The sequence below is a fragment of the Vulpes vulpes genome, chromosome 7, assembly GCF_048418805.1.
Source record: "Vulpes vulpes isolate BD-2025 chromosome 7, VulVul3, whole genome shotgun sequence".
NCBI lineage: Eukaryota > Metazoa > Chordata > Mammalia > Carnivora > Canidae > Vulpes > Vulpes vulpes.
In genome coordinates, this window is record NC_132786.1 from 121,986,887 (window position 1) to 122,014,854 (window position 27,968).

General features: G+C 37.5%; 1 protein-coding gene, 1 non-coding gene and 1 pseudogene across 2 annotated transcripts; 1 reads left to right on the forward strand and 2 right to left on the reverse strand.

Annotated features, from left to right (window-relative positions):
- Positions 1–8,542: 8,542 nt before the first annotated feature.
- On the forward strand, positions 8,543–8,648 carry LOC112929915 (U6 spliceosomal RNA). Its single transcript, XR_003237013.1, has one exon. It is a non-coding gene; the product is annotated as a U6 spliceosomal RNA (small nuclear RNA).
- Positions 8,649–13,723: 5,075 nt separating this feature from the next.
- Positions 13,724–19,018, reverse strand: LOC140599577 (interferon-related developmental regulator 1 pseudogene; annotated as a pseudogene).
- Positions 19,019–21,858: 2,840 nt separating this feature from the next.
- Positions 21,859–27,466, reverse strand: ANKRD7 (ankyrin repeat domain 7). Its single transcript, XM_072762724.1, is given in 6 exon segments — positions 21,859–21,912; positions 21,914–22,004; positions 22,636–22,742; positions 23,736–23,909; positions 24,065–24,179; positions 27,252–27,466. Coding segments are annotated over 6 exon segments (756 nt in total).
- Between the last annotated feature and the right edge of the window lie 502 nt (positions 27,467–27,968).

The window sequence follows — 27,968 nt, forward strand, 5'->3', positions numbered from 1 at the left end:
TCACAAATAAAACATTTTCCAGAGGAAAATACCTTCATAGAAATAAGACTTGTAAGGAGAGAACTGTTGAGAGAATTTTCTTCACTGGTCACCAGGCACCCTCTCCTAGCATAACCTGGTTAACGTTCTGATGTTCAGGCCTGCCCCAGGATGAGACGAAGTTTAGTTACTGTTGGAGACCATAAATATTTGGGTTCTGTAGTATAAGGTCTTATAATCAGTAATAAAATGAAAATAATGCAAAGTGAGTAAAGCAAACAGGCAATTTAATCAGGGACTATAAACCAAGTGTATTTAAGTAAATAATGGTATTTTAAATGGGTGAACTATTTCCGAAAATCAAATAGGGAATACTGGTCATTCATCTGCTAAGTGAAATGTTTTCAAATACTAATGAAGTCCAACTCAGATATTTTGCCAACATACTTGATAGAACACATGAACCAGTAGACAAACTACTCCCCCAACCACACGTGGTAATGAGTTTCTAATATGATGTAGCCTCTGAAATCTTATGATGCGTTTACCTGACTGATGTCAGGAAAATCATTCCCCAAATATGAATTGGATGTTTTTATTATTAATGGTTGCTAAGGGGAAAGTGAATGAAAACACACCGAATGGTATACGTAGTTCTTTATTCCTGGGTTCACAGGGTAGGCTTTTTGTGTTTGTAACCAAATTGGATTTCTTTTTTCATGAGCATTAAAAAGGAACAACTATGAGTGGTAACTTGACTAACACGCAGTGTCAGGCTTTTTAGGTTCTTTAATGAGACTTAACTCTGTAATCACTTTTTATTTATAAAGAGCTTCAAATCAATTTTAACCTGTAATTACCTCCATGTTCTGTGATTCAGGCACTGTCTAAGCCTAGCTTAATAATGAATCAAAGAAATTTTTCTTGGCAAGATATTTTCACTAAACTTTTTTGTAAAGGGCAATTAACTGCAAAAAGGACTTCGATTGTTTCTTTTAAATAGAAAACATTTCTAGAGAGGTGAAAGCATTGCTTTTAGGCTAAAGCACTCTGCTAAGTCAAGTGGCCTTATGTGCTGATGGTTTTGGCTTAAATATTACAAATCTTGATGCCAGAAGAATAAGATACCTAAAGATAAATTTTATTAATATTTGCTTATGTTTTTTTAAAAAAATTTTTATTACTGCTTCCTCAGGTTTTTAAAAAAAATTTTTTTTAAGTTTTTATTTATTCATGAGAGACACAGGCAGAGGGAGAAGCAGGCTCTGTGCAGAAGCCCGATGTGGGACTCGATCCCAGGACTCCAGGATCACGCCCTGGGCTGAAGGCAGATGCTAAACTGCTGAGCCACCCAGGGATCCCCATAATTTGCTTCACTTAAGTATCCAGCTTAACACCTTTATAAAATCATTCAGAATTTTTAACCTAATACGAGATAGGATAAAAACTTTAGTATTTAATGTAAATATAGACTGTGTCCATGTGTTTCTCAGACATGCAACATAGGAGTCCTCATGTGGATGAGAAAGGATACGGTACCTTCCTGTGAACCTACTTGGGTAGTAGCCGGAATTCTAAAGCAATCCTTAACCGCAATATAGTGTGTTCGGGGGCTTCACCTTCAAAAGTTAGCAGGTAGCATTTATTGAGTGATACCGTGTGCCAAGCATGATGCTCGATGCTTTCAACAGTGACCATCTTACGTGGGAAATTGAGGCTCAGCAGGGTTAGTGCCTTAATGAGAGGTCACACAAGTAACAGGGCTCTAATCAGACCAAGTCTTTGTATTTTTATAAACTGCGTATCAGAAAGTATAGTGTCAAATTCCTGCTGTCAAATATCTATTAGAAGTCTGAGTGAAAGAAATATTTACATGATCCAAGGCAGTTCGCAAAGCTGTGTTGCGGGTCGTTTTCATAATTACCTGAGCTGCTTTAGACATTCTTGGGCCCTCTCTCGCTGATGTGGTTCAGTAGACCTGGAATGGGGCACAAAGGAATACGCAGCAAATAGCTAAGTAAGGAAATTGGTACAATTATTAAAAGACCGATCATATGGCTGGATGACTCCTACCTATGTTTCAGAATCCTTACCTTCAAGACATGAATAACAACATGTGTTTTAGATGTTGTGACAAATGAAATTAGACATTTAAAAATTTTGAGATGATTTATGGGATTTCACAGTAAATAGTTCTAGGTATTCTAAGGCCGAAGTGGAAAATTTGCAGATGTGGGTCTTGCCACTTTCATTTTTCAAAGTGCCTCTGGCTACGGTACATCTCTGTAAAAGACCTGGATGGAGCATGTCCATTATGAGGATTAAGGTTAAGTGGAAGATAATGTGTTAGAAGTATATGTTATTTAACAAACATACAGTATGATTACATTTGTCTTCTAGCAATCCTATACTCTTGATTTAAGGGGTTTAAAAATGAAAACAGGTATTTCACTTGTGAACTATGATCTCTCCATTCTGAATTTACATGTTCTAGATCTCATTTTATAAATTTACTTTCACTCACTTTTAGATTTTATTTTACGAATTTGGAGCTTTTTTTTTTTCCTTTTAGCTTGAGCTGTTATTCTTAGCTTTTAAGTCATTGGCAAATTTAGTAAAAAAAAATTGTTTACATGTAAGACTGAAAAAAACAAAGTTGACGAGGCAAGGTTGGTGCTGATCCATTAAATAGCATAGTATTCCCATTCAACCAGCTACAGATTTGCTTAGTTACAAGATCCATAGTCCTTTTTCTCCATCTTGTCTGCAGGGATTATTTGTGTGAAATTTGGTCAGATGTTTTGCTGTGATCTTTATTCCTCGTTTAGCAGGGAAATTACGTGACGTGGGCATATTCTTCATGAATCAATGCTGCCTCCTAGTGATCACTGCTTCCTTTTCTGTTTCCACAAAAGAAAAAAGTATATTTTGGAATTTTATCAGAGACGTTCGTAAAGCCATTAAGGTCTACTAGGTACCACGCTTGCAACTGTGGATATTCCAGGGAACGACACTAACAGGTTGTCCTTGTGAGGCATGTATCTGTCCTTAGCACCTCAACCAAATCATCTTGACTCAAAGGTTTACTGTCCAAGCTCATGAGTTATTTTGTCAATTTCCTTAAGTACTCAGGGATGTAACTTCTAGGGCTTGGATTCATTTAAAGGACTAGAACTGCTTTTTAAGTGGATATAATTCGCATTAATCATTTTCCCAACCTTTTTCCTGTTTTAAGATTGCAGAGTCTGTGTAGGTTGTGTAACACTAAGGATAAAGGCAAAAGAGGAATTCACCAGCAGTTTTCTCTCATTAGGTAACAGAATACCATCCGCTGCCCACTGGCGTTATCTGGTGAATAGAGAGTTGAGAAATATTCTGTGAGACACCGTTCAGATCCTAGGTATAGCATTAAACAATTTTAAACATCTTTATTGATTTTTTGTTATAACCTTTTATTTCCATCCTTTTTGTACACGTTTCTTTTTTCAAACATCCTTTTATCTTATAGATGTATTACTTGTCAAAAGTGGCACAGGTCAAGTATTGCTAACACTAGGATCCAAATCCCACCCTATTATTTCTACCCTAGTGTTCTTTCAACTAAAGCTTCTCTCTTCTCATTAGGGTGATTTTCAATTGTACTGTAAACCTCTGGTTTTTGTTTTCCCTATATACTGGCTTTATAAATATCAAATAATGGGTGGCTCAGTGGTTGAGCATCTGCCTGTGGCTCAGGGCATGATCCCGGGGTCCTGGGATCGAGTCCTGAGTCGGGCTCCCTGCATGGATTCTGCTTCTCCCTCTGCCTGTGTCTCTGCCATTCTCTGTGTCTTTCATAAATAAACAAAATCTTAAAAAAAAAAAAAAAAAGTGTTTAGATCTTTCAACCTGATTTGGGTAACTTTACCGTAGTTATGTAGAAAAGGACCAGAGAAACTAAAGTAGGAGGTATAATTTTTAGGAATTTTTAAATTAGAGTCTGGCAAGGCCAGTGCAGCATGGTGATGAAGGGAATCAGACTCAGCTTGTAGTTTTAGCAAATGAATCTTTCCATGTCTGCAATGCTCCAACAAAAATGGGAGACAACCCTCAGTGAGTTGTTAGGAAGATTAAGATAAACACTTAGAACACTGGAGTAGAGTAATGTGTCAATGTTAATAATAGCTAACATATATTCAAATACTGAATGAAAGACTCCACGTTATCTGTTGTTACCTAGGAAAAATCCTCAAAAGTAACTAAGAGCATTCCTTGATAAAACCCTTTGATGGAAAAATATTAGTAAAATCTCTACAGAGCTTGTAAGTTTATTGGAAATGAGTATCTTTCCCTTGTGCAAAAGGTGATGTGAAGTTTTGATTACCACTTTTTTTTAAGTGCCAGAGGTAGGGAGAGTACAGAGAAAAGCAAAGTCAGTGATTAGAAGTCCTAAAAGGATTAGATCTCTTCAGTGTGAAAAGATCAATGAGAAATGAAAATATTTTAGAAGTCTGAAATTGAGAATGAATAAGAACTTGCATGTTTTATTCTGTATATTAAAAATAAGTATTAAGAGTGGAAAGATAGTTTAGGGCAAATAAAATTCTACATTAAAGAATGAATAATAAATCTAAGCAATTTATCAATAATACTTCATTTTCTGAGAACTTACTATATGAGAACCTTCACTGAGAGATGACATGACATGACCCATAAAGTGACATTTGAAGGCGATATTATAAATGTGCCCAGTGTATGGCAGAGTTTGCCAATGCTTCTACGTGCAGAGATGTTAGGGAGCACGGAGGAGAATTCAAAGAAACGGATTTGTGCTGGGTCCTTAAGGAGAGTAAGGCTTTGCCCAAATGGTTGAGGAGGCTTTCCACGTTGGTAGACAACAAAGGCAAGAATGAGCAAGATGTGTAAGAATTCCTTGAGTAGTAGACTGATTTATCTATACGCTAAAGGCCTTGACCTTGTATCTTCTGGGGGATAACCTCTGAGCCTTTGGAATATCCTTCCCGATAAGAGAGCTTTTGTATGCCTGAAGCCCTGGGCCATGCCTGTTTAGTTTCTGTTTAGTTTCTGAGGGTTGGAGTTGCAGTAAGGAAGGCTAGTCCTGTGGGAGCTACACACCCATCTACAAATCTATTCATTGTTTACAGAGCCCTGATAAAAACCCTCGAGCACTAAGACTTGAGTGAACTTCTCTGGTTGGCAAGACTTGGCATGTGTCATCAAATATCACTGGGAAAATTAGGTGCTCTCTGTGCAGCTCCACTGGGAGAGGACTAGTGGAAGAGTATACCTGGGTTTTTTTTTTTTTTTCTGGGATTTCACCCTAAATATCTTTTTCCTTGCTGATTTTAATCCGAGAAAAGGGAAAACAATCTAATAATCTGTAGTCTTGAGACCACAGCTGAGATCTGCCCTCAAACCCTTGATGGGTGAAAACAAACTTGGGTTACTACATTAACTATCAAACATATTAGAGCAAATAAACTCTAGGCCTAATCAGGCTTCTCAGAAAAAGAAAAATATTAAACCAAAGGAAACACAGTTAAATCTCATTTCTTGAAGATCCAAGATCTTAACTGCATCCTTTATCTTGATACTGTGGGTACAAAGGTACCAGGGGGTGGGGGTGGGGGGCAGAGATTGGGTTGGAGTCTGGCAAAACTGGAGTTGAATTATAGTTCAGCACAGAGTAGCTACGGAATCATGGGTCAATTAACCAAGCCCTCTAAATCAATTTTGTAATTAATAAAATGATAGCATGCCAACTTTGCAGAGCTAATATGATGTTAAACAGAGAACACGTGTTAAGCACATAATGTCCTATCTAGCCCAGAATAAAACACCGAATAAATGTCTATTCCATTTCTCTTCTTTCCCCTATTTAAGAGGTAATAAGTGAATCTATAAAAATCTATAAAAATCCTACCTGCTAATGAGCCTTCTTTAGAACTCTCATCCATAACTAAGAAGTAAAAATGAATTTGAATCAGCAATAGAAAAAATATGCAATAATATTACGAGTACAATACTCTTATGCTTCACTGCAAAGTATCCCTAAGGAACACAACTGGAGAATATTCCAGAGTAAGTATTAATTATACTCGTGGTAGGCAAGTGATGCATTACGATCTTCCCCACCATCACAAATCATATGCAAGGGGGGATATGATTTATCAAAATATGATACAAGTGAGTTACAATGCTGGCCTACCCCAATAAAATCAACAGAAATAGCATCATGAGCAGAATTGGTATTACAGCTAGAGAATAACAGATTTGAATAGCACGATTTCTCTAGACCTCTTCCATTAGGGGCAGTAAGGAGACAGCATACCTACTTAGCTGGTTCTTCAGTTCAAGGAGGGAACGTCGGTAGAGACTGTTCAGTTCAGCAGGAGGAACCCATCATAAGGTCTAGAGGCACTGATTTGCCACATTAAAAAACAGGTAAGAGACAATGATCCTTGCAAAAACGTTCCAGTGGCCAGGGGAGATGAGTACAAAAGAGACAAGTGTATTTGCTCCCTCTTCTCAGAGAGATGGCAATAAACTCATTTAGTCCTAGGCATTTTATGTACCCTGTGAAGAGAGTCCTGCAAACATGGGCCATTCCTTGGAAGAATAAATGGAAAAGTCCAATGCTAAGAACTTACCTACTCTAGACTACGTGGAGGTTCTACTCAGTAAGTTTAAGATCAACAATTTGGGGGCACCTGGATGGCTCAGTCGGTTAAGTCAACTCTTCACCTCAGCTCAGGCAGGTCTTGATTTCAGAGTCATGAGTTGAGGCCCACACTGGGTTCCATGCTGGACGTGGAGCCTTCTTTAAAAAAAAATAGATGATAGATGATAGATAGATATAGATAGATAGATAGATAGATAGATAGATAGATAGATAGATAGATGATAGATAGATAGATAGATGGATGATAGATAGACCAGCCATTGAGCAGGTTAGGTGGAACTTTTCCAGAGTGGAACCTGACAGATATGTAAATAACAATCTCATCAACACAGCCAAGCTGCCAGAGGGTGACATTAGGTGTCCCTGTCTCTACTGGGAGGATTCTTGTTCATACCATGTAAGCCAAAACAGTGTCATTTAAAACAAAGTACTTTTCATGACAGAGAAACTAGTAGAAAGCAAGCCATATGGTGTGGGACAGGCTGTTTTCAGATCATCCCTCAAGGGGAGAAGATCCCTTCTGCATGTATATTTTCCCAGTAAAGAGATGGTCATGGAAGAGTCTGTGATTCTAGTTTTTTAAGGTGACCTCTTGAGATTCTGTCCTTTAGTGCTGGAGACTCAACTATTGCATAACAGGATGGTCCAAAGAGTTATAGTGTTTTGCGATGTCATTTTCTTACAACAGGCCCTACACCAAAGGACAAGAAAGACCTTTTTCATTAACTTGGCATTTTCATTTTTTACCCGTTCAGGCGGTCAGCTGCATGACTTAGCAGCTGAGAAAATTGAATATAAAGATCAAAGTAAGACAATATAGGTATTACTCTCAAAAGCATATGGAAACACACAAAGCCAGTAATTTTTAATGTATATTGAGGTAGGAAAAATACTTTTCGTTCCCCAATATTAGAGACATACTACCACACCTTTAGGACAATTATTTGTTGAGTAAGTGAATGAAGGAAAACAATGTTTTCCTTAGAAAAGATTCTCAAAAAACTATAGAAATTAATTCTGCTCTATAGTGACTACCTGGAAGATTAGAACTACATCTGTTTCATGTTTGACCTTCTGACATAGCTTATAGATTCATAGAACACCTACCAATTTAGACTAAACTAGGATGGCTTCATACAGTTGTTTAGGTCTGCACTGAACAAGTCACCACACCTAAGGGTACAATTTTCATTGCAGTAATTTTGTTCCTCTGACATATTTTTGTACTTCTGTTAAAACTTCAAGTTAAGTCCAGAGATGGGATGTTTTGTCTATTTATTCTACAAATACAAATCTAACTACCGGTAATAAAATATCTTTTTCTAACAACATTAATGAATGTTGTGAACTAAATGTTCATGCCCCTCCCCCAAAATTGACAGGTTGAGGCCCTAATTCCAATGTGATGGCATTTGGAGGTAGGGCCTTTAGGAGGTAATCAAGTCACAGAAACCCTCATGAATGGGAATAGTGAGTGGCCCCATAAGAGACCAGAGATCTAGCTAGTAGCTCATTCAGCCATCTGAGGACACAGAAACCAAACCAAGAAGAGGGCCCTCCTCAAGAACCAGACCATGCTAGCACCCTAATTTCAGACTTTCAGACTCCAGAATTGTGGGAGATAAATGTTTATTGTTTAAGCCACCTCATCTATAGTAATTTGTTATAGCAACCCGAATGGATTAAGATTAAATGGATTAAGACAATTAGCCAACAAATGGAAGACAAATATTTTGTTCTAATGAAAACAACTCATTCTCTCCAACTTATGAAAGAGAAAGTTTAAAAGATTGTTAATGTACCAATATACAAAAGAACTTGTGATTCTCAGTATGGAATTGCTTTTCCAACCTAAGGTAAATTTAAAAATGTAACCTGACAGTGCTCGCTTTGGCAGCACATATACTAAAATTGGAATGATGTGGAGAGATTAGCTTTGGCCCTGTGCAAAGATGACACGCAAATTCGTGAAGTGAAGCATTTCATATATATATACACACATCCTCATATCCTGACATTTTTTTATTGAAGTTCATATTGCTTTGTGTTTGTTTACAGTTTCAGCTTAAATAGACAGATGCTTTTATTATGAATAAGGTGATATCATTTATTATAAGAATTTGTTTTAAAAATAACAAACCCATTTTATAACAAATCCACTGTTTGTAATTACATAGAAACAAATAACACTTAATTATTTTCTAATTTATACAAAGACACCATGCGGATTTAATGAACTTCTGAAACTAAATTTCTCTTCGGACGTTGTTATTTCAGAATCTCACAATGAACATCTTACATAATCATAAATTGTAGAATTTTAAGCAAATGAAATTTACATATTGATTTTTAAATAGCTCTTTTACTATGAAAACTTCTATAATCTTACTTTCTAGATCTTTGGCAGAACCAACAAGAGAAAGGCCACTATCAGAAGGTTTACTGATAGCTATGTTTGAAATAAATATTTGGGTCTTCTTTATTATTTTTTTCTGGGATATCACATGGGATATTTTCACATAGGAAAAAATGTCATAAATAGCATTGCTATTTTAAACCTGATATAATGTACCAACCATAATACATAACACTCATATTTCTCATAACAGGACAGAAGCTCATAACTATTAATAATAAGTATATAAAATTGGCATATAATTTCTATAGACTTCAAGTTTCTGAGCTACACTAGCTTTATATTAGCATTTAAGTGAAAAATTGTCATCAAGTAGTCTTGAATTGAGGGCAGTACATTTCATTAAATTAACCAGGGTGACATGATATGGTGGAAAGATCCTGAAGTCCTGAAGATTAGTCTACACATATAGCTATTTTTTTCTTGGTCAAGTATTTTCTCTTCGGCTTTTGTAAGATGTGACTTTTGCCTGACCTTCCTAACTCCCAAGTGTTGTCGTAGGGATTTAATGACATAACATATACAAATATTTTTGTGAGATTTTCACAAGGTTTTAAATCCTAATATTACTTATTAGATGGCTTATTGCTTTGTCATTTCTCAAATTGCACTCCACTAGTACATTGCTTGTAACTAGAATTACATATATTGTAAGTCATTAGATAATAGATTTGTGATTGCATATAAGAAACTTTAGGGTCTCTGTTAACAGTGGCCATCATGCTAATGGAAGACAGCTAACAGAGGTCAAGACTGATGTGGAAAACTATTCCCACTCTGTCCATTCACATTCCAAACCAGGTGATCTTTGGGAGAATAATGCTCAATCCCCAGGTTGATCCTCCCAATTGTTCGGGAAGGTGGAAACCACCTTTTATTCTTGGATTGTGATACATGTGTGGGTTTGAATGAACCTTCCCTAAGAGATTTAGGTCCTCTAGATTCAGAGAATTCTGTTGAACCTCGAAAATTTTGACAGCCTCTCCTGAAACAAGTACAGATACAAGAAGCCACATGGGGGTTTTTAATACTTATCAAACTCAGAACTTGAGTAGCTGATCTTAGTAGTGGGGACCTAAGGGAAGTAGTAATCCCCCACTGCCCTGGAGGAAGATGACACAGGAATTTTCAGTCTGACACAGACAGCTACAAAGGACTTAGGTCTTAGGAGGCCATCTAGGAGCAAAGAAAGAGACTGATACCTTTTTGCAATACTATCTGAATCTGATCACTTCAGCTGGGCCCTATTAGCAACTCCTTGGATTTGCACCCTAAGTGTTGTAATTCCCTCATCCTAGTCGCAGCCCTGATTTCTTAGCAAGAAGAACAAAGGTGTCCAAAGGGAATCTAGCGTGAAGGTCTGGGTGATGATCTGAGCTCCACATAAAGTTCTGACTGAAATAAATGAATGCTTTGGAAACAATACCTGAACACTTCGTTGTACACTAAAAGAACCATACTCTAAGAGTCCAGGCATGGTTCACTACTAAAGATCGGGGCCAGCACTTACGGACAGTTGAGCTTTCCCTAGTAATTTGGATTTTCATCATGATTCAATACTGATTCTCATATATATTTGGATGTGTTTCTATGCTTCCTATTCTATTCCATTCATTTGTCCATCTACTCTGTGCTGTCATTAAAAAAAAAATTAGTGGAAATGTATAGATCTCTTCATCTTTTTTCAAAGCTTTTCTTAATATCATCATAAAAGTCTACCAGAATAGCATCAAGAATACTTCTAATTTTTTAAATCTTGATACTTTGATTTGGTCTACAGGAAATTGCTAAAATACTAAGAGAAAAGTTTACACATTTTAGATAAATAAGTCTTGGTTTGACAACATGGAGCGCCTCTCCACTCCAAGGGTTTTTCCTAGATGCCTTAGGAAAGCATATAGTTTATACCTATCTATCTACCTACCTAAAGTATGTTGATGAAAACAATAAAGAGATCAGCACCTATTAGAACCAAACCCAGAACACTGACAAGATCAAACGCAGGTGAGGATGTGGAGCAAAAGAAATTCTCATTTATTGCCAATGGGAAGGCAGAGCAGCATAGCCACTCCGGAAGACAGTTTATCAGCTTCTTGCAAAACTAAACATACTCTTACCATATAACCCGGTAATCACACTCCTTGGTATTTATGTAAAGGAGTTGAATACTTATGTCCATGAAAAATCTTGCACATGAACATTTATAGCAGCTTTATCCATAATTGCCAAAACTTGGGAGCAACCAAGATGTCCTTCAGTAGGTAAATGGATACTGTGGTACGTCCACACAGAATATTGTTCAGTGCTAAAAAGAAATGCGTATTAACCGTGAAAAGACATGGAAGAAGCTGAAATGCACATTACTAAGTGAAAGAAGCCAATGTGAAAAGGCTACATACTATATGATTCCAGCTAGATGTCATTCTGGCAAAGGCAAAACTGTGGAAACAGTAAAAAGAGGTTGTCAAGGACTGGAGGGAGGGTGGAAGGAATAGGAGAACACAGATGGTTTTCATGGCAATGGAACTCATCTGTAGGATACTGTAGTGGTGGATGCATTTCCTTATATATTCATCCAAACCTATAGTAAATACAATTCTGAGGATAAGAAGCATCTGAATAGGGACACCTGGGTGGCTCAGCGGTTGAGCGCCTGCTCAGGTCGTGGTCTCAGGGTTCCTGATCTCAGGGTCCTGGGATCAAGTCCTGTATCGGGTCCCTACAGGGAGCCCCTTCTCCCTCTGCCTGTGTCTCTGCCTCTCTCTGTGTCTCTCATGAGTAAATTTAAAATAAAAAATAAATGACACTGACAGGATTTAAAGAAATTTCTCCTCATACAGCCTTAAAGAATTGTTAACATCATCAACCTGCTACTTTTGTACCTAGCTTAATTACATGCAAAATGGTTTCACATTAAGGACTTCCATTTTAAATTTTATTATTCAAAATAAATCTTATTCATATAAATCTACTTAATGTGTTTCTCTCTTCCCCCTCTTATAAAATATAATGAGATGGTCAAATAAGAAAGTGGTTTTGATCATTTATGGTTTCTGGTCTTTCATTTTTTTCATAGAGTCATCTTTTTTTTTCAGTCAACTTTTGATTCAAGTGGATCTCAAAACACTAGAAGACGCTGGGGGGAAATATTGGCGGTGTATTTTATGAAACATACTTTCGTATGTTGTGAACTAGTAATCTCAGTCGTAGAACTCTGTATCCAAAGGACGTTAATTCCAAAGAAGAAAACATGGATAGCAAAACAAGCTTTTCAGTCTTTAATAGTGGGGAGAAAATGAGGAAAAAAATGTAAGACCTCACAGTAAGGGAATGTCTGAGTAAATTAGAGTGTCATATAGCCAATCAATACGATTTATATCAAAGAGACATGATTCCAAGGATGCTGCAGTAGTATAAATGTGGTATAAAGGAGAAAAGATCTGCCTCATGAGAACAATCTTGGGAAGCGATTAGCATATCATCTTTATATTACATTAAAGGAGCCAAGGCTATAGTTAAGAAGCTTGAGCATCCTTCTGCTTCTAAGTGGCTAGGTAGGAATTTGAGTCTGCTATGTATTTTCCACTCTGCTACTTTAAACATCAGTGGAAATCCTAAATATATACAAGAGGTGCAGAAGTTGGCAAATTTTTCTCTTATAATGATTATACAGGGCAGAAAAAATTATTTTGAAATCTTAATAATAACTTGTTGATCAAGTACTAACATTTTGTCAAGACTTAGAAGTCAGGAGATAAAGAAATTGATACTAGAATATTTGTGAAAAAGTGAATACACAAATGGACAGTAGCCAGATCATATATGAAAAAAGAACTCTGACCCATAATCTCTGCAATCAGCCCAGAATTCAGTGAGTGAAGGTTTTAACCAAAACCTTGTCAATGACTGCCAATTTCCCAATATTTCCATTCCTCCCTTCTTCTATTTCCAACTCAGCACAAGCCAGAGAAAGGCAAATATGCTCCTCAATTTAATCGCATAAGATGCAACACTTCTAATTAACCAATCTCTAGCTTCCCCTGCCAACTATCCGCAGACTTCAAGGATGAAGTCTTCCATCTTTTTGAATATTAGAGCTTTTCCACTTTCCTGCTTTCCTTGGGAGTCTCTGTCAAATGTAAGTGATAATGGCTGACTCCCTTGCAACAATCTCTGAACTGCTTCTATTTATCCCCATTTGGATTATCTTTATTTCCACAGGTTTCTTAGATCACTCAACAAGATTTATTTACATCACCTACCACTACAGATCCCAATTTCAACTGGGTACAAATCCCACAGAGACAACCCCCTTTGCTTTCAGGGGCTTATTGAGTCCTTGCTAACAGAGAAAGTTATGATGGTCTGAACTCTGCTCTCTTCATGTTGAGTTTCTGGGCAATTTATTCTCTACTTGGTAATAAACTCAATGAATTTTTTTAGTTTCTCAGTATAAAAATTTTTTTAGTTTCTCAGTATAAAAAAAGGTTTTTTTTTTACACTTTATTTATGTTTAGTGATTTACAGAGAATATTTAATAATCAGAACTCACCATTTGCAATATTGTACATTCAATTATAATATAACCCCTGCTACAAAAGCTATCTGTGTTGACCCAAGATAAAAACTGTCTCTAGTTTAAATACATTAGAAATTAAAATATATATATATATTAGAAAGTGGTCTTTAAGTGCTGAAAATCTAGAAGAATTCTCCAACATCTGCTCTCTTATCTCGACATTTGCTTCGAGCTTTTGTTCGAGCTTTGAAGGCTGCAGAGTTATACAGGTGCCTTTCAAAACAAGAGATCTTCATTGTTTTAAGTGTTGCAGCATCAAGCATCATGGGGGGGGTGGGCAACCTCAAATACATTATGAAGGAATTCATTGGACTGCAAATGCTACTGCATCCCTGATCCAAGAACTTCCTTAAAGGTGTCATAGGTGTGTTTTTTGACCCAGCAATCAATATACATTCGTTCAGGACCAAATTTAACAGTTTCTGTTGGAAAATCCCGTTCCTCCACTGCCCTCAGGATGTCTCTGAACACTGACCGCTGCTTTCTCTTGTCCACTTTGGCACGGTGCTTATTTCCATCTGTAGCCAAAGCCCTAAGCATCTGAGTCAAAGATTCCATGTCTTCATAAAAAAAGTCACTCTCCATCCCTCTGGCCAATTCAAACATAAGTGCCAAAGATTCACCAGCAGCTATTCTCATGTTGACATCATCGGAAGAGAGGAGGCTTGGAAGTTTATGGAAATGCATCTCGAGGTTTTTCTTCACTTCATTGATTGGGCATATAGTCAATAATAATGTCCACGCAAGAAGAGAGCTGAACTCTGCTCTCTTTATGTTGAGTTTCTGGGCAATTTGTTCTCTACTTGGTAATAAACTCAATGAATTTTTTTAGTTTCTCAGTATAGAAGTTTGGTTTACACTGTACTGTAGTCTACTAAGCAGGCAATAGCATTGCATCTAAAATTATAATGTACATAAATAAAAATACACTCTTGCTAAAAAATGAAAACCATCATCTGGGATTTTAGCAAGTACATTCTTTTGGCTGGTGGAGGGTCTTGCCTCAATGTTGAAGGCTCCTGACTGCTTAGGGTAGTGGTTGTTGAAGGATAGGGTGACCATGGCAATTTCTTAAAATAGAACAACAGTGATGAAATTTGCCACATAGAGGGGTTCATCTATTAAAGTATTATCATGAGATTGTTGCAAGTCAGTCATATCTTCAGGCCCCACTTCTCATTCTAGTTTTATTTCCACCATATCTGCAGTTACTTCCTTTCTTCCTTCTCCCCCAAGTCATCCACGAGGGTTGGAATCAACTACTTCCAAACTGCTGTTAATGTTGATATTTTGACCTCTTCCCATGAATTGTGAATATTTTTAATGGCATCTAAAATGGTGAATCTTTTCGGGAAGTTTTTGATTTACTTTGCTCAGATGAATCACTATCAATGGCCTTGGGCCTTACAAAATGGTACAAAAACAATTGTATTTTTTAAATAATAAGACTTGAAAGTCAAGATTACTCCTTGATCCGTGGGCTGCAGAGTGGATGTTGTTAGCATGAAAGTAGGCATTAGGGAAGTCTGGGTGGCTCAGAGGTTGAGTGTCTGCCTTTGGCCCAGGGCGTGATCCTGGAGACCCGGGATCGAGTCCCACATCGGGCTCCCCGCATGGAGCCTGCTTCTCCCTCTGCCTCTGTCTCTGCCTCTCTCTGTGTGTCTCTCATGAATAAATAACTAAAGTTAAAAAAAAAAAAAAGAAAGAAAGTAGGCCTTAATCTCCTTACACATTTCCACCAGAGCTCTTGGGTGACCAAGTGCATTGTCAATGAGCAGTCAGTCTATCTTAAAAGGAATCTTTCTGCCTCAGTAGTCAGTGTCAACAGTGGTCTTAAAATTTTCTTGTAAACCACATTGCAAAGAGATGTTCTGTCATTTAGGCTTTGTTGTTCCATGTACCGAGGACGGGCTGAGTAGATATAGCATTATTCTTAGGGGCCCTACAATTTTTGGAATGGTAAATGAGCAATGGCTTCCTCCTAAAGTTACCAGCATTAGCCCTAACAAGAGAGTCAGCCTATCTTTTGAAGCTTTGAAGCTAAGGCATTGACTTCTCCTCTCTAGCTATGGAAATCCCAGATGGCCATCTTCTTCGAGGATAAGACTGTTTTGTCGGCATTGAGAAGCTATTGTTTAGTGTAGCCACTCTCATTAATTATCTTTTTCTTTTTAAGATTTTATTTATTTATTCATGAGAGACACACACAGAGAGAGAGAGAGAGAGAGAGAGAGAGAGAGAAGGAGAGACACAGGCAAAGGGAGAAGCAGGCTTCATGCAGGGAGCCCGACGTGGGACTCGATCCCAGATCTCCAGGATCGCACCTTGGGCTAAAGGCAGGTGCTGAACAGCTGAGCCACCCAGGGATCCTCTAATTATCCTAATTATTATTACCATTAGCTAGATCTTCTGGATAAGTTGCTGGAGCTGCTCTATCAGCACCCGCCGCTGCTTCATTTTGCACTTTTATGTTATAAAGATGGTGTTCTTTTCTTTAAGCCTTATGCCAATCTCTGCTAGCTTCAAACTTACCTTCTGAGGCTTCCTCCCTTCTCTCAGCCTTTATAGAATTGAAGAGAGTTAGAGACTTGCTTCGGATTAGGCTTTGATTTAAAGGGATGTTGTGTGTGTGATCTTCTATTCAGACTACCAAAACTGTCTCCACATCAGCAATAAGGCTATTTTGCTCCTTATCATTCATATGTTCACCGGAGTAGCACATTTAATTTTTCTTCCAGAACTTTTCCTTTGCCTTCACAACTTGATTAACTTTTTAGCACGAGAGACCTCGTTTTTGGCCTACCGCAGCTGATAACATGCCTTCCTCATAAGCATAATCATTTCTAGTGTTTGACTTAAAGTGAAAGACTTAAGACTCTTCCTTTTACTTGAATATTTAGAGTCCATTGTACAGTTATGAATCATCTTAATGTCACAACTGTGGTGTCTTAGGGAATAAAGAGGCCTGAGGAGAGGGAGAGAAAAGGGGAACAGCAGGTTGTCAGTAGTCAGAACATACACCTATATCGATTAAGCTTGTTGTCTACATGGGTATGGTTCTTGGCCCCACAAGATAATTATAATACAACATTGAATATCATTGATCACATCACCATAACAGATATAATAATGAAAAAAAATGTAAATATGCAGAGAATTGCCAAAATGTGATACAGAGACATGGAGTGAGCAAATGCTGTGGGGAAAATGATGCCAATAGGATTGCTTGACGTAGAGTTATCACAAACCTTCAACTTGTGAAAAAAAAAAAAGCAATATCTTCAAAGTACAATGAAGCAAAGTGCAGTAAAATCAGTTATGTCCGTATTTGGCAATTGAGTATTTAGTATCATCAGACATTTTACAAGTGATGAGGATTTAACTATGAACAAAAAGTTCAATCTCATGGATCTTCTTATTCAAAAGACAAGGAGGGGAGGAATAGACAATAGAGCATCATAAGGGACAGGATGGCAGGGCAGCCAGAGAAGGCATCACTGGTGTGTCATATGAGGGGAGACAGGAGACAACCAAAGGAAGAGTCCTCCAGGGAAGAGTCCTGAAGCTAGACCATGCTAGACGTGGTCAAGGTATGGCAAGGAGCACAGTGAAAACTATCTGTATTATGTTTTTAAAAAGAAAAATGCAAAATTGTAAATTCCCTTTGAGGAAAAGAAAAAAGTTAAGCAGATTTTAAAAGATTACAAAAACATGCCAGGAATTTAATGTATGTTTTGCTTGGGTGATATGAGACTCTGAGTGATACATTCTCTTATTTCCTTTTTTCTTTTTTGTAATACTCATTTTTTCTTACTATGTTGGCAGCAGCAAAGTACTTGTAGAAATGAGGTTACATGACTAGAAAACAAGTAATATTTGTAATGCCTTTATTTATGTTCAAATATTTTTATGTCTAAGTATATTTCTTAAATTCTATGCCTCAGCTACAAAACAATTATAATTTAGCATTGATATTTCTACATTTTATGGTGATTTAAAAAAATGAATAATTAAATTATCCCCTTGGAATCTGACAAAAACATTGACCTTTAACATTGACCATCTTTTGCAATGTGTTTTGACAATTTTCTTGACCTAATATTTCTATTATGCTTCAAAATATACAAAAATAAACATTTCACTAGAAGCTGCAACATGTATGGCCATGGGTGAAAGGATTGGGGGTATTTTTGATTTGTTTAGCCTCAGGAGATACTCAAAATATGAAAGAGGTAGTTTTAAGTTTCTACTGCTTTTTTTCCCTGAAGAAGTGAAGTATAAATCCCAGAAATTCTTTATGCTTATAGGACATGAAGATTATAGAGATGAGAGCATATAGAGAGAGGAGCATATAAAGACGAATAACAAGAGTGCAAAAAACAAAATTTCTTGAGTGTGTAAGCTTAAGTTATAAAGGAAAACTCAGGCAAATTCTCTCTTAAATCCACTTACCTAAAGGCCATAGAACCAAGCACTGTTCTAACGATAGATTTGAGGGGATGAAGAGTGTTTGAATAGTTGTGACAGTCATATGATCTATTGCCATCAGGTTCCCTCTCTTCCTTAAGTTTTCTTTCTCTTCTTTTTTACACTATAATTGAAGGGTGTGGGGGGAGTGTGGTTGCTGGTATATTCACAGAGAATAACTGTAAAAATTTTTATGTCATCCAATAAAAAAAGGTTAATGTAAGAATATCTGCCCCCCCCAAAAGAAAAAGCTATGTTTTACAGACCTAAATAACTATATGGTATTTTTAAAAAAGTAAATACCAAAAATTATTCTAATAGATGCATGTTATTTTTAATTAACAAATTGCATCTAGGCTTAAGTTTTATATAATGATTAAGTATATATTATATTAATAATCATCAAATGTACTTACCTGAAATGTTTGTAGACTAAAATTAAAAATTTACTAATAGCTTTATATTTATTTTTAAAATTTGTTTTTATAATGAGTCATTATTATTATAACTAGTCATATTTTATTTTTTTATAACTAGACTATGGATAAAAATTATCTTAATCATTCAGTATCTCTTTACATTTTCAGTCAACACAGTGTCAGAATATTTTAAATACAAATTTTCCTAAGAACAGTTCTTAAGACTAGTTAGCATTTCAAATAGGAGAAAAATTTCTATTTCAAATTTAAATATTATTTGAGAAAACTGTGTCCCTTCCTAAAAAGCAAACAAATAAAAAACATTACAACTACTTGTTCGGTTTTGTATCTTCTTACCGTCCCTGCAGTTCTTCTGTATCAAATGTAGAGCTGGAGGTTGTATCTTCAGAGTTAGATATCTGCTCAACGTCCTTCCCTCTTCCATAAGTGGCAATTAATGGATGATATCTGTCCATAATGAGAAAAAGAGAAAATATATATTTTCCAGCATTACAAATAGTTATATTCATAACACATAATCATTAAGTCAAAACCTTAGACATTAGCTAATACCTTCCTAAGTTTGCCACGCACTGGCTGCTACCTCAAGCCTCCTTTTGAGCCAATTCCACTACAGACCCCATTTTCGTTTCACATACTCCCATTCTCAGTGCTTTTCTTCCTGCTATCACAAGTAAACAACTAGAGAGGGAGAAAAAGTTGCTTTAGGTTATCGCTGGTGTATTAGTTTGGTTGCTGTAACAAAATACCACAGACTGCACGGCTTAAGCAACAGACATTTATTTTTCTCACAGTTATGGAACCTGGAAGTCCAAGATCAAGGTGCCAAGAGGGTTGGTTTCCTCTGAGGCCCGTAAGGGTTGGATCTGTTCCAGGGCTCTCTCCCTGGCTAGGAGATGACAGTGCTTTGCTGACTCTTCACCTAAAAGTTGCCCCTCTGGCAACAAGCACCTGTGGTGTCTCTATGCCCTCATCTTAGTCAACCTGGATTAGGACCTACTCTACTGCATATTTTAATTTAACATCTCTTTCAAAGCCCTCTCTCCAAATACAATCATCCCAATTCTGAGGTACTGGGGGTTAGAATGTTAACATATAGTTTTGAGGAGGGAGGAATAGGAGACAATTCGGCTCATAACAGTTGGGTTTAACAGCAAATTGGCAAAGTGAAGACAATTAACTCAGGGACTGAAACATATCCAGTAAAGAATAATAGATCTTTTCCCCATGCCTGAAAGAGCCCATCACTTATTAATAGACAAATGGTTTCAGAATTTCAGTGAGAGGAATGAGGCAATGTGCAAGTTAAAGCTAAATGTAAAATAAATATCTAAATATAGTTCTCTCATTTAACACAGTTCCACTTATTTTTTTAAATAAGTGGAAATAAACATTTTTGTTTACTAAAATATAGTAAATAAATATTTTTATTTACTAAACCCACTTTTACTAAGTTATAGAACCCATTCACCAAAGAAGAGAGCTAACAAGTGGTGCTGATAAGCAGAGGCTATGTGCTCAATATGGTAGATAGGCCACAGCTACTCAAGCCACAAGAGTCGCAATTACAGAAAGCTTCATTCCCATCACAAAAGAGAGACAAAAACAGAAAAAAGAACAGGAAGAATTAGATTGAGCTTAGAGTTATTTGCAATTTTTATTAAATGTTCATAGTTCCCACATCCTAAAGGTATTATTGCTTGGTCGTGAGGAAGTTACTTACCTCTCTTCGCTTTTACCTCTTTGAAAAAAAGAAATGTAATGCTCTTAGAATTTTCAATATTGAAAACATTAAAATAATACTGAGAGGATAAACAGTCCGTGGTCAACACGATTCTATTTCTTCTCAAATTAATGATCGAGCAAACTACAAAAAAGAATATTCTAAAAAGTCATTTGGGGGAGATGAAAGAAGATGGTGAGATTTCCTTCCCATCGAACTAGCCAAAAGTAGCTTCACAAGATTTATAAATGTAAACAAGTTATTTTAGATATACAGTGTTGTTTTTAGACCAATGGATATTTTAAGCATATATATATGTATCTCCTAGTTGCATATACCCAAACTTTTTTTAAAAATTTATTTATTTATTTGAGAAAGAGAGAGTCGGGGGAGGGGCAGGGAGAGAGGGAGAAAGAGAATCTTCAAGTAGACTCCCTCTGAGCACAGAGCCTGGCATGGGGCTCCATCTCAGGACTCTGAGATCATGACCTGAGCTAAAATCAAGAATTGGCCGCTTAATCAACTGAGCCCCTGTATCCAAACTTTTTAAATGATGAAGAAAATTTAAAGGAACAGGAACTCATTTTATAAAATGAAGGATCCTTTCAGAGCATAGATATTCATCAGTAATTTATGTCTTTAAATTTTTATACACATGGTTTGCTTAAACCAAGGTAGAGCAAGGTACATATGTCCAGTATTGCAAAGAAAATATTGTATTCAACTATGGTTCATATATTTAATGGATTATGAATCCTTTAGTTTATAAAGTTCAATTTAGACTTTAAAAATAAACATCTGAATGTATGTATACAAATTATTTCTCTCTCTTCTTTCTCTTTTCTCTCCCTCACCCCATAGTATTCATATGGAATTAGTGAGTAAAATATATTACTAAAATGTGAATAAAGTAGGTGGAAGAAGAATAGGAAAACAAAAAACTAGAAAAGTACCTATATATAATTAAAATTTTGCCTTAAAATGAAATTATAAGGAAAATACCTTTATGTTGTTTTGACTTCATTAGCTGTAATGTAAATTTCTGTTCATTGCATCTTACTTTCTCATTGACTATTAAAATTAGAAATGCATATTTATATGTGAAAAGTTTTGCCATTTAGTTTAATAAGAATATACTTAAGAATTCTGAAAACTTATCAGACTAAAACAGCTAACAAAACAATAACAATATTCAAAATTTGAATAAAATTTTTACATTACTAATACTTAAAAAAAATGAAAGAGTCTTGTAAAGATGAATCATCTTTAGCCCAACGCTATTACCCAGATGTTTTGTTATTGGCTATGTCACTATTTGCTGAAATCACTGTCCTGAAATACTTCAAATTCCAGTGCCACCGGGAGTTCATCTGTACACTCAGCCTACCTGCAGTTCTTATATCGATTGGACCCTACAAACAAGTGAAATCAAGGATCCCTGGACCCATGGGATCAGAATCCATAATACGGCTCGCCCTACTGTGGTGTCTATTTCAGCTGTGGTTGCACTTTGAGGCTCATGGTTCTTTCCTTATGATCAAATCCCATGCAATTGTTAAAAGATATGCAGTATCACTTACACAGTAAGACCATTAAAAGAGGCATATTCTTCAGCTGTGAATCCATAAATATCTTGGCAAGATAGATCCACTTCTTGCCGAGGAAGAAGACCGACTAAATTTGTTGGTTCATCACTTAGAGCAATCATAAGGGCTGTTCTGGAGCAAGAGAGACACATGAATGTGTATTTATGGATCTTAGACATATCTTATACTTTTTAAAAAAAGTCTTCTAAATTTACTATTCAAATGTGGAATCTCTAACAGGGAAAGAGTTAGGGCAAGGATTAAAAGGTGGGGCAGATTTGCTAAAAAAAAAAAGGTGCACCAATCACAGATTATCATGGAGTTTAAAAATAAAAGAGTCTCTAGGAAGCTGCTCGCTCAATGGTTTTCAATCCTTGTTCCCTGGAACCCTGGTGTTTTCAAGATGTCTCAAAATACTGGGAAGGGCATACCTGGGGCTCTGGGTCCCCTACCCCCATTTAACTATAGCAAGTGGGATTTAGAGATTTTTCTGTGTAAGATTCAAATTCTAAGGTTATAAATACTACTATTACTATTAATGACCTACCAATCTGGTCCAACTGTTTGATTTTACAGAAAAACACATCCTGGGAATCTAGGTAGTTTGGCCGGAATATATGGCCAGATCTTTTATCAATATCACAAAATATATTTACAAATATACACAAACACACACACACACACATTGTCTTGTTAGGAAGCTACAGTTATAGCTTAATTTAACTTGCTATTGTTAAATGCTCTTATTTGGCATGTATTATACCTTTGATTGTTATCTGAATCATTCACATCTGCTCCTCTTTTCAGAAGATACTGTACCATTTTTGCATTATTTTCCATAATGGCAAGTAACAGTGGAGTATACCCATCCTGAAAAAAAGATTTCAAAATGATTACTTAAAATACTGTACGTACATTATAGGCCTTTTAGATTTAAGTTCAATCTAAAAGACACTCTAATTTTTAAAAAGTTTTGATATATAACAAAATATGATTTCAGAGACTAAGAAAATAAACTGGAGTTGGGTCATTCAAAAATAAAATTAACGTTTTTACTTTAGGCCTAACTCGAATTGTAGACAAGAGCAGCCTGGAGTATTTAAGCAACACACATCACACGCTTCATGCAAGTATTACAAACCATCAATTGCATTTAGACCTCCAAGGTTGGCATTTATTTTGGGCTGTCATAGAGAGAAAATTTCAGTGACCTTAAGTGTTAGGACACTTAAACAAGAAAATAACAACAACTCATCTCAATAGGAGAGTTGGATTCCTTTTAGGACAGTGATTTTCCAATTTAACCCTATTATCATTATCTGTGAGTATATAAGTTAAGACAGGAAAAAATGCAGACTTATGGTTTTTAACTGATATCAACTTATAGGGAAATCAGATATTTCCCATTTGATATGGGCCTTTGAACACTTATCATTGTTAAGTATAGCATTGTTTTGGGGTTCAGTGTTACAGTCTGAAATGAAATGGACCAAGACTTTTTTTTTAAGACGTTATGTATTTATTCATGAGAGACACACAGAGAGAGGCAGGGACACAGGCAGAGGGAGAAGCAGGCTCTTTGTGGGGACCCCGATGGGGAACTCGATCCCAGGACGTGGGATCATGCCCTGAGCAGAAGGCAGACGCTCAACCACTGAGCCACCCAGGAGTCCCTGGACCAAGACTTTTAAAAAAGGAAAACCTTACCAGTATTTTACAATCTCATTCTTCTTCTCCTTTTCCCCAATTTCATTTTGGAAAATTCATGCTTCATACAACATGTGTTTCATCAGATATGAATTATCTGTAATAAATACCTTCTTCCACTGCTTTCTCTAAAATATGTTATTTTCAATAGACTACATTATTTTGATCTTCAAGATTAGCTTTGTGTTCAAGAAATTTTTCAACTAAGGAGACACTTTGGCCACAGATGGTATAATGGAGCACAGTATTGCCGTCTAAATCTGCCAGATTCGGGTCTGCACCATGTCCTAGAAGAATGGTAGCACAGTCCTCCTTAGTACACTGTACTGCCTGTCAAGACAACAAGAACAGATGAGCAACCAACCCATTACTCAGGATATGACATATTAAAACTGTTTAATACTATGTTTTAAACTATGAAATCCAACAAAAGTTAACCAGAAGAACTCAGATGCATTCCAACTGAAAAGGAAAAATTAACACACTTTAGTCAATGGAGATCGGTTTTCACTATCGCAGACATTTATTTTGCACTGTTGCTCAATTAAGAGAGAGACAATATTTGAATATCCATTAGCACAGGCCAGGTGCAAGGGTGTTCTACATCAATATAACAAAACACAAAGTTAGAAGTCTTAGTTTGATGGAGGGTATTATTCTGAGTGAAATAAGTCAATCGGAGAAGGACAAACAGTGTATGTTCTCATTCATTTGGGGAATATAAATAATAGTGAAAGGGAATATAAAGGAAGGGAAAAGAAATGTTGGGAAATATCAGGAAGGGAGACAGAACATAAAGACTCCTAACTCGGGGAAACGAACTAGGGGTGGTGGAAGGGGAGGAGGGCGGGGGGTGGGGGGGAATGGGTGACGGGCACTGAGGGGGACACTTGACGGGATGAGCACTGGGTGTTTTTCTGTATGTTGGTAAATTGAACACCAATAAAAATTAATTTAAAAAAAATAAAATAATAAAAAAAAGAAGTCTTAGTTTGAGAAGTTACAATACCCAAGAACATGCCAGATCATATATTGTTAAGATATTTGCTTCGTGTGCTTACTGATATTCATATACAAGTTATATTAATTACAATTGTTTTTTACTATATTAAAAGGGCCATGCAAATGCCCTTAAGATCAAATGCTGAACTGGTTTCACTTCAAAGTAAGTTTATAATGAGTCAAAAAATACCTGTGTACACATTCATAAAAAAAAGTGTCTAGTAAGCATTTATGAGGGCTAGGCAGGATTCTAGGTGATGAGGAGACAGCAGCAACAAAATAGACAAAAATATCTGCTTTTATGGAATAAGAAGAAGTAAGCAAAAAGCTTAAAACAGAAAGCATGCCAGACAGTGTGCCAAGTAGGAAATGTCAGCAAGGAGAGAACACGCAACTGTACATAGGGAAGCCAAGGAAGCCCTTGCTGATAAGGGGATATAATTAAATACATGCAGGAAGGAAGGGAGGGCGGGAGCCATGTAGATATCTGGGGGGAAAGCACTTCAGGCAAAGGGAGTAGCAGGGCCAAGTGCCCTCATACATTTCTGGATTTCTGTGGAACACTGAGGAGGCCAGGGAAGCTAGAGATGAGTGAAAGGGAAAGGAGTGGGTCTCAAGATCCTAGAGATAGCAGGGTGGGGGGTAAATGTCATGTAAGGCCGAACGAGCCATTGGAAGGGCTTTGGCCTTCACCCTAATGAAATGGAAAGCCGGTGGAAGTTGCTAAGGCAAGGAACGACGACGCATTTCACATACACTTTATAGGATCATTCTGGCTACTGCATTTAGAATAAACAGAAAAGGTTAAAAGACAGAAAACTAGTTAGGAGGCCACTGCAGGAATTTTGATTAAGATATGATAGAAGCTTCGACTAGAAAGGTAACTTGTGAGCTTGGCAAGAAATAGTTGGATTTTAGGGGCACCCGGGTGGCTTAGGTCAGGATCCTGGGGTCCTGGGATGGAGCCCTTTGTCGAGTTCCCCGCTCAGAGGGGAGTCTACTTCTCCCTCTTCCTCTGCCTCTCCCTCTGCTTGTGCTCTGCTCTATTTATTCTCTCAAAGAAATAAATTTTTAAAATCTTAAAAAAAAAGAAATAGTTGGATTTTAGAGATATTTTGAAGGTGGAACCAAAATATTCCCAAGATGGGTGATATGAAAGAAAGAGTGGAGTCAAGAATGACTCTAGGGTTTCTGACCTAACAACTGAAAGACATAATTTGGTATTTCTAGAGAGAGAGATGTAGGTCTGAGGAGGAAAAACAAGAGCACAGTTTGGGGATGTTTGAGATGTCTAAAGAGTGATGTGATGGCGCTAGTGGCTCTCACAAGCCAAGTGTTAAATTTGCAGGAATGGTTCAACCCAAATGACATCACACTGGTAGCTTGAAATCAGGGCTTCTCCTCCCTTCGCTTTACCCCCACCGTCAACTAAGACCCTGCTATTAAACATTTGCCAGGACACATAGTCTATCCGATATACACGTTCAAGTGTAGGTATTTACATATAGGAGTCTGGAGTTCAGGGGAGAGAGCTTGCTGGAGAGAAGCTGTTGGAAGGCACTGGAATATAGACATTTATAGATAATCTCTCTTCACAGGGCAAGTGAAGAGTAAGACACAGAGAATCATTTCAAGTTCTGAGCCCTCAAATATTTACCAGACAGGAAAAGAAATCAGCCAAGAAGTCTGGAAAGAAGTACCCACAGAAGTAGAGGAGATGCCAGGTGAAGACGCCAAGTGTCCTGAAAGACAAGACAGTATTTCAAATACTACTGACAGGGGGAGTAAGATATTGGGCCGGGATGCCCACTGGGTAAGACTGAGAATTGACCACTGAATGAAGTGGTGTTGAGGTTACGCATGACCTTGGAAAGTAAGTCAATGGGGCGGTGTAGGATAAAAGTCAGATACATTTAGATAACTGTGTTTTTGTCAAAGGGAAGGACATAGAACTATTAGCAAACTGGCATGAACCTTCTTTATAACCATAGCTTCCAGTTACCCAATTATGGTGAAAAATGATGTTTTTCATACCCTATGACTTGCAAACTCCCCAAAAGATTTTAAGGTAGGCATAGACAGTACGTATTTTCTGTTATTAACGCCAAACATGTAACGTCTTCATTTCTTAATGTATAAAATTAATTTTGTTTTTGCAGTAAGTGATTGCTATTGGGCTTTTTTGAAGATACTCAGCAATTGGCAAAAATAAAAAAAAATCATAGAGATCCACATTAAAAAGTCAATTGTTTTGCTGTCTCAATGTCTTAGAATCTTAATAACCACTACCCTGGGAAGTCTCCTCTACTTTTTTCCTATTAGCACATGAGTAGTATGGTACATCTTGGGTGGATAGGGACAATATATATAGCAAATTAAAAACAAAAACAGCAACGGCAGTTTGGGTAAAGAGTGAAGTGCCAGGTGGAGATTAATGTGGTGGGAGGAGAGGAGGCAATCAGGGAGGACACCAATGACCTCAAATACCATTTTTAAACATTTTTAAAAAGAACAAGCTGGAAGTTGGGAGTGTGACCCTCTGCCAGTGGTTACCAGACCTCTGTCCCCACTATGGGAAACCTGGAGGGACAGCCGATGAAGTGGCCCAGACAAATCCCACTCCTGCTGAGCCAGCCTCCACTCCACGGTGGCCTTCATCCATCTGGTCACCTGTATTCTCTGTCCCGTACATTCACATCATGTTTCTTGAGCTGAAGGTGCTCCTTCACCTTCTCCAAATGCCCCACTGAGGCAGCTTTGTGAAGTTTCTTTAAATCCTTATCTTGGAGGTTGTAGCCTGGCTGGGTGGGGTGATGGGTACTGGCCCAGCCAGCGGGTGGACTGTGGGGCTCAACCTTCCTTTTCCAGGAGGCGAAGAACTTCATGGTGGCACAGTAGACAACTGAAGGGCTTCTTCAGTTGCATCAGGGCACCTCCCTGCGCTCCTAACGGCCCCACCTGCCCCTTTGGTCTGGCTGCTCCCCACCTCCCCATCTCCCCTTCCCCTCACTCTCCCCTCCTGACCCCCACCCCACTGAGAACACATCCAGTCAGGTCTTCACCCCACTCCCAGAGTCCCAGCTAGCCAGAGAGAGGGCCTGGAAGTGGGCCAGGGACAGGAAGTGGGCAAAGACCAGAGACAGGTTGAGCCACTTTCCTGGGGCAACACAACCACCCCAGTTCCTGGCAACACGCAGGGCCTGGTGCACAGCACCCCTAGAAAGTCGGTACTGGGGGCGTCCAGGCCCAGCTTCTCACTGAGGTCTTTGATTGACGGCTACGCTACCAATCTGACTAGTACATCAAGAACCTTTTGGTAGAAACCTACTGGCTTTCTTAGAAATAACCCCTTCTCCTTCAAGGATAGACCTAATGACCTGAACTCTT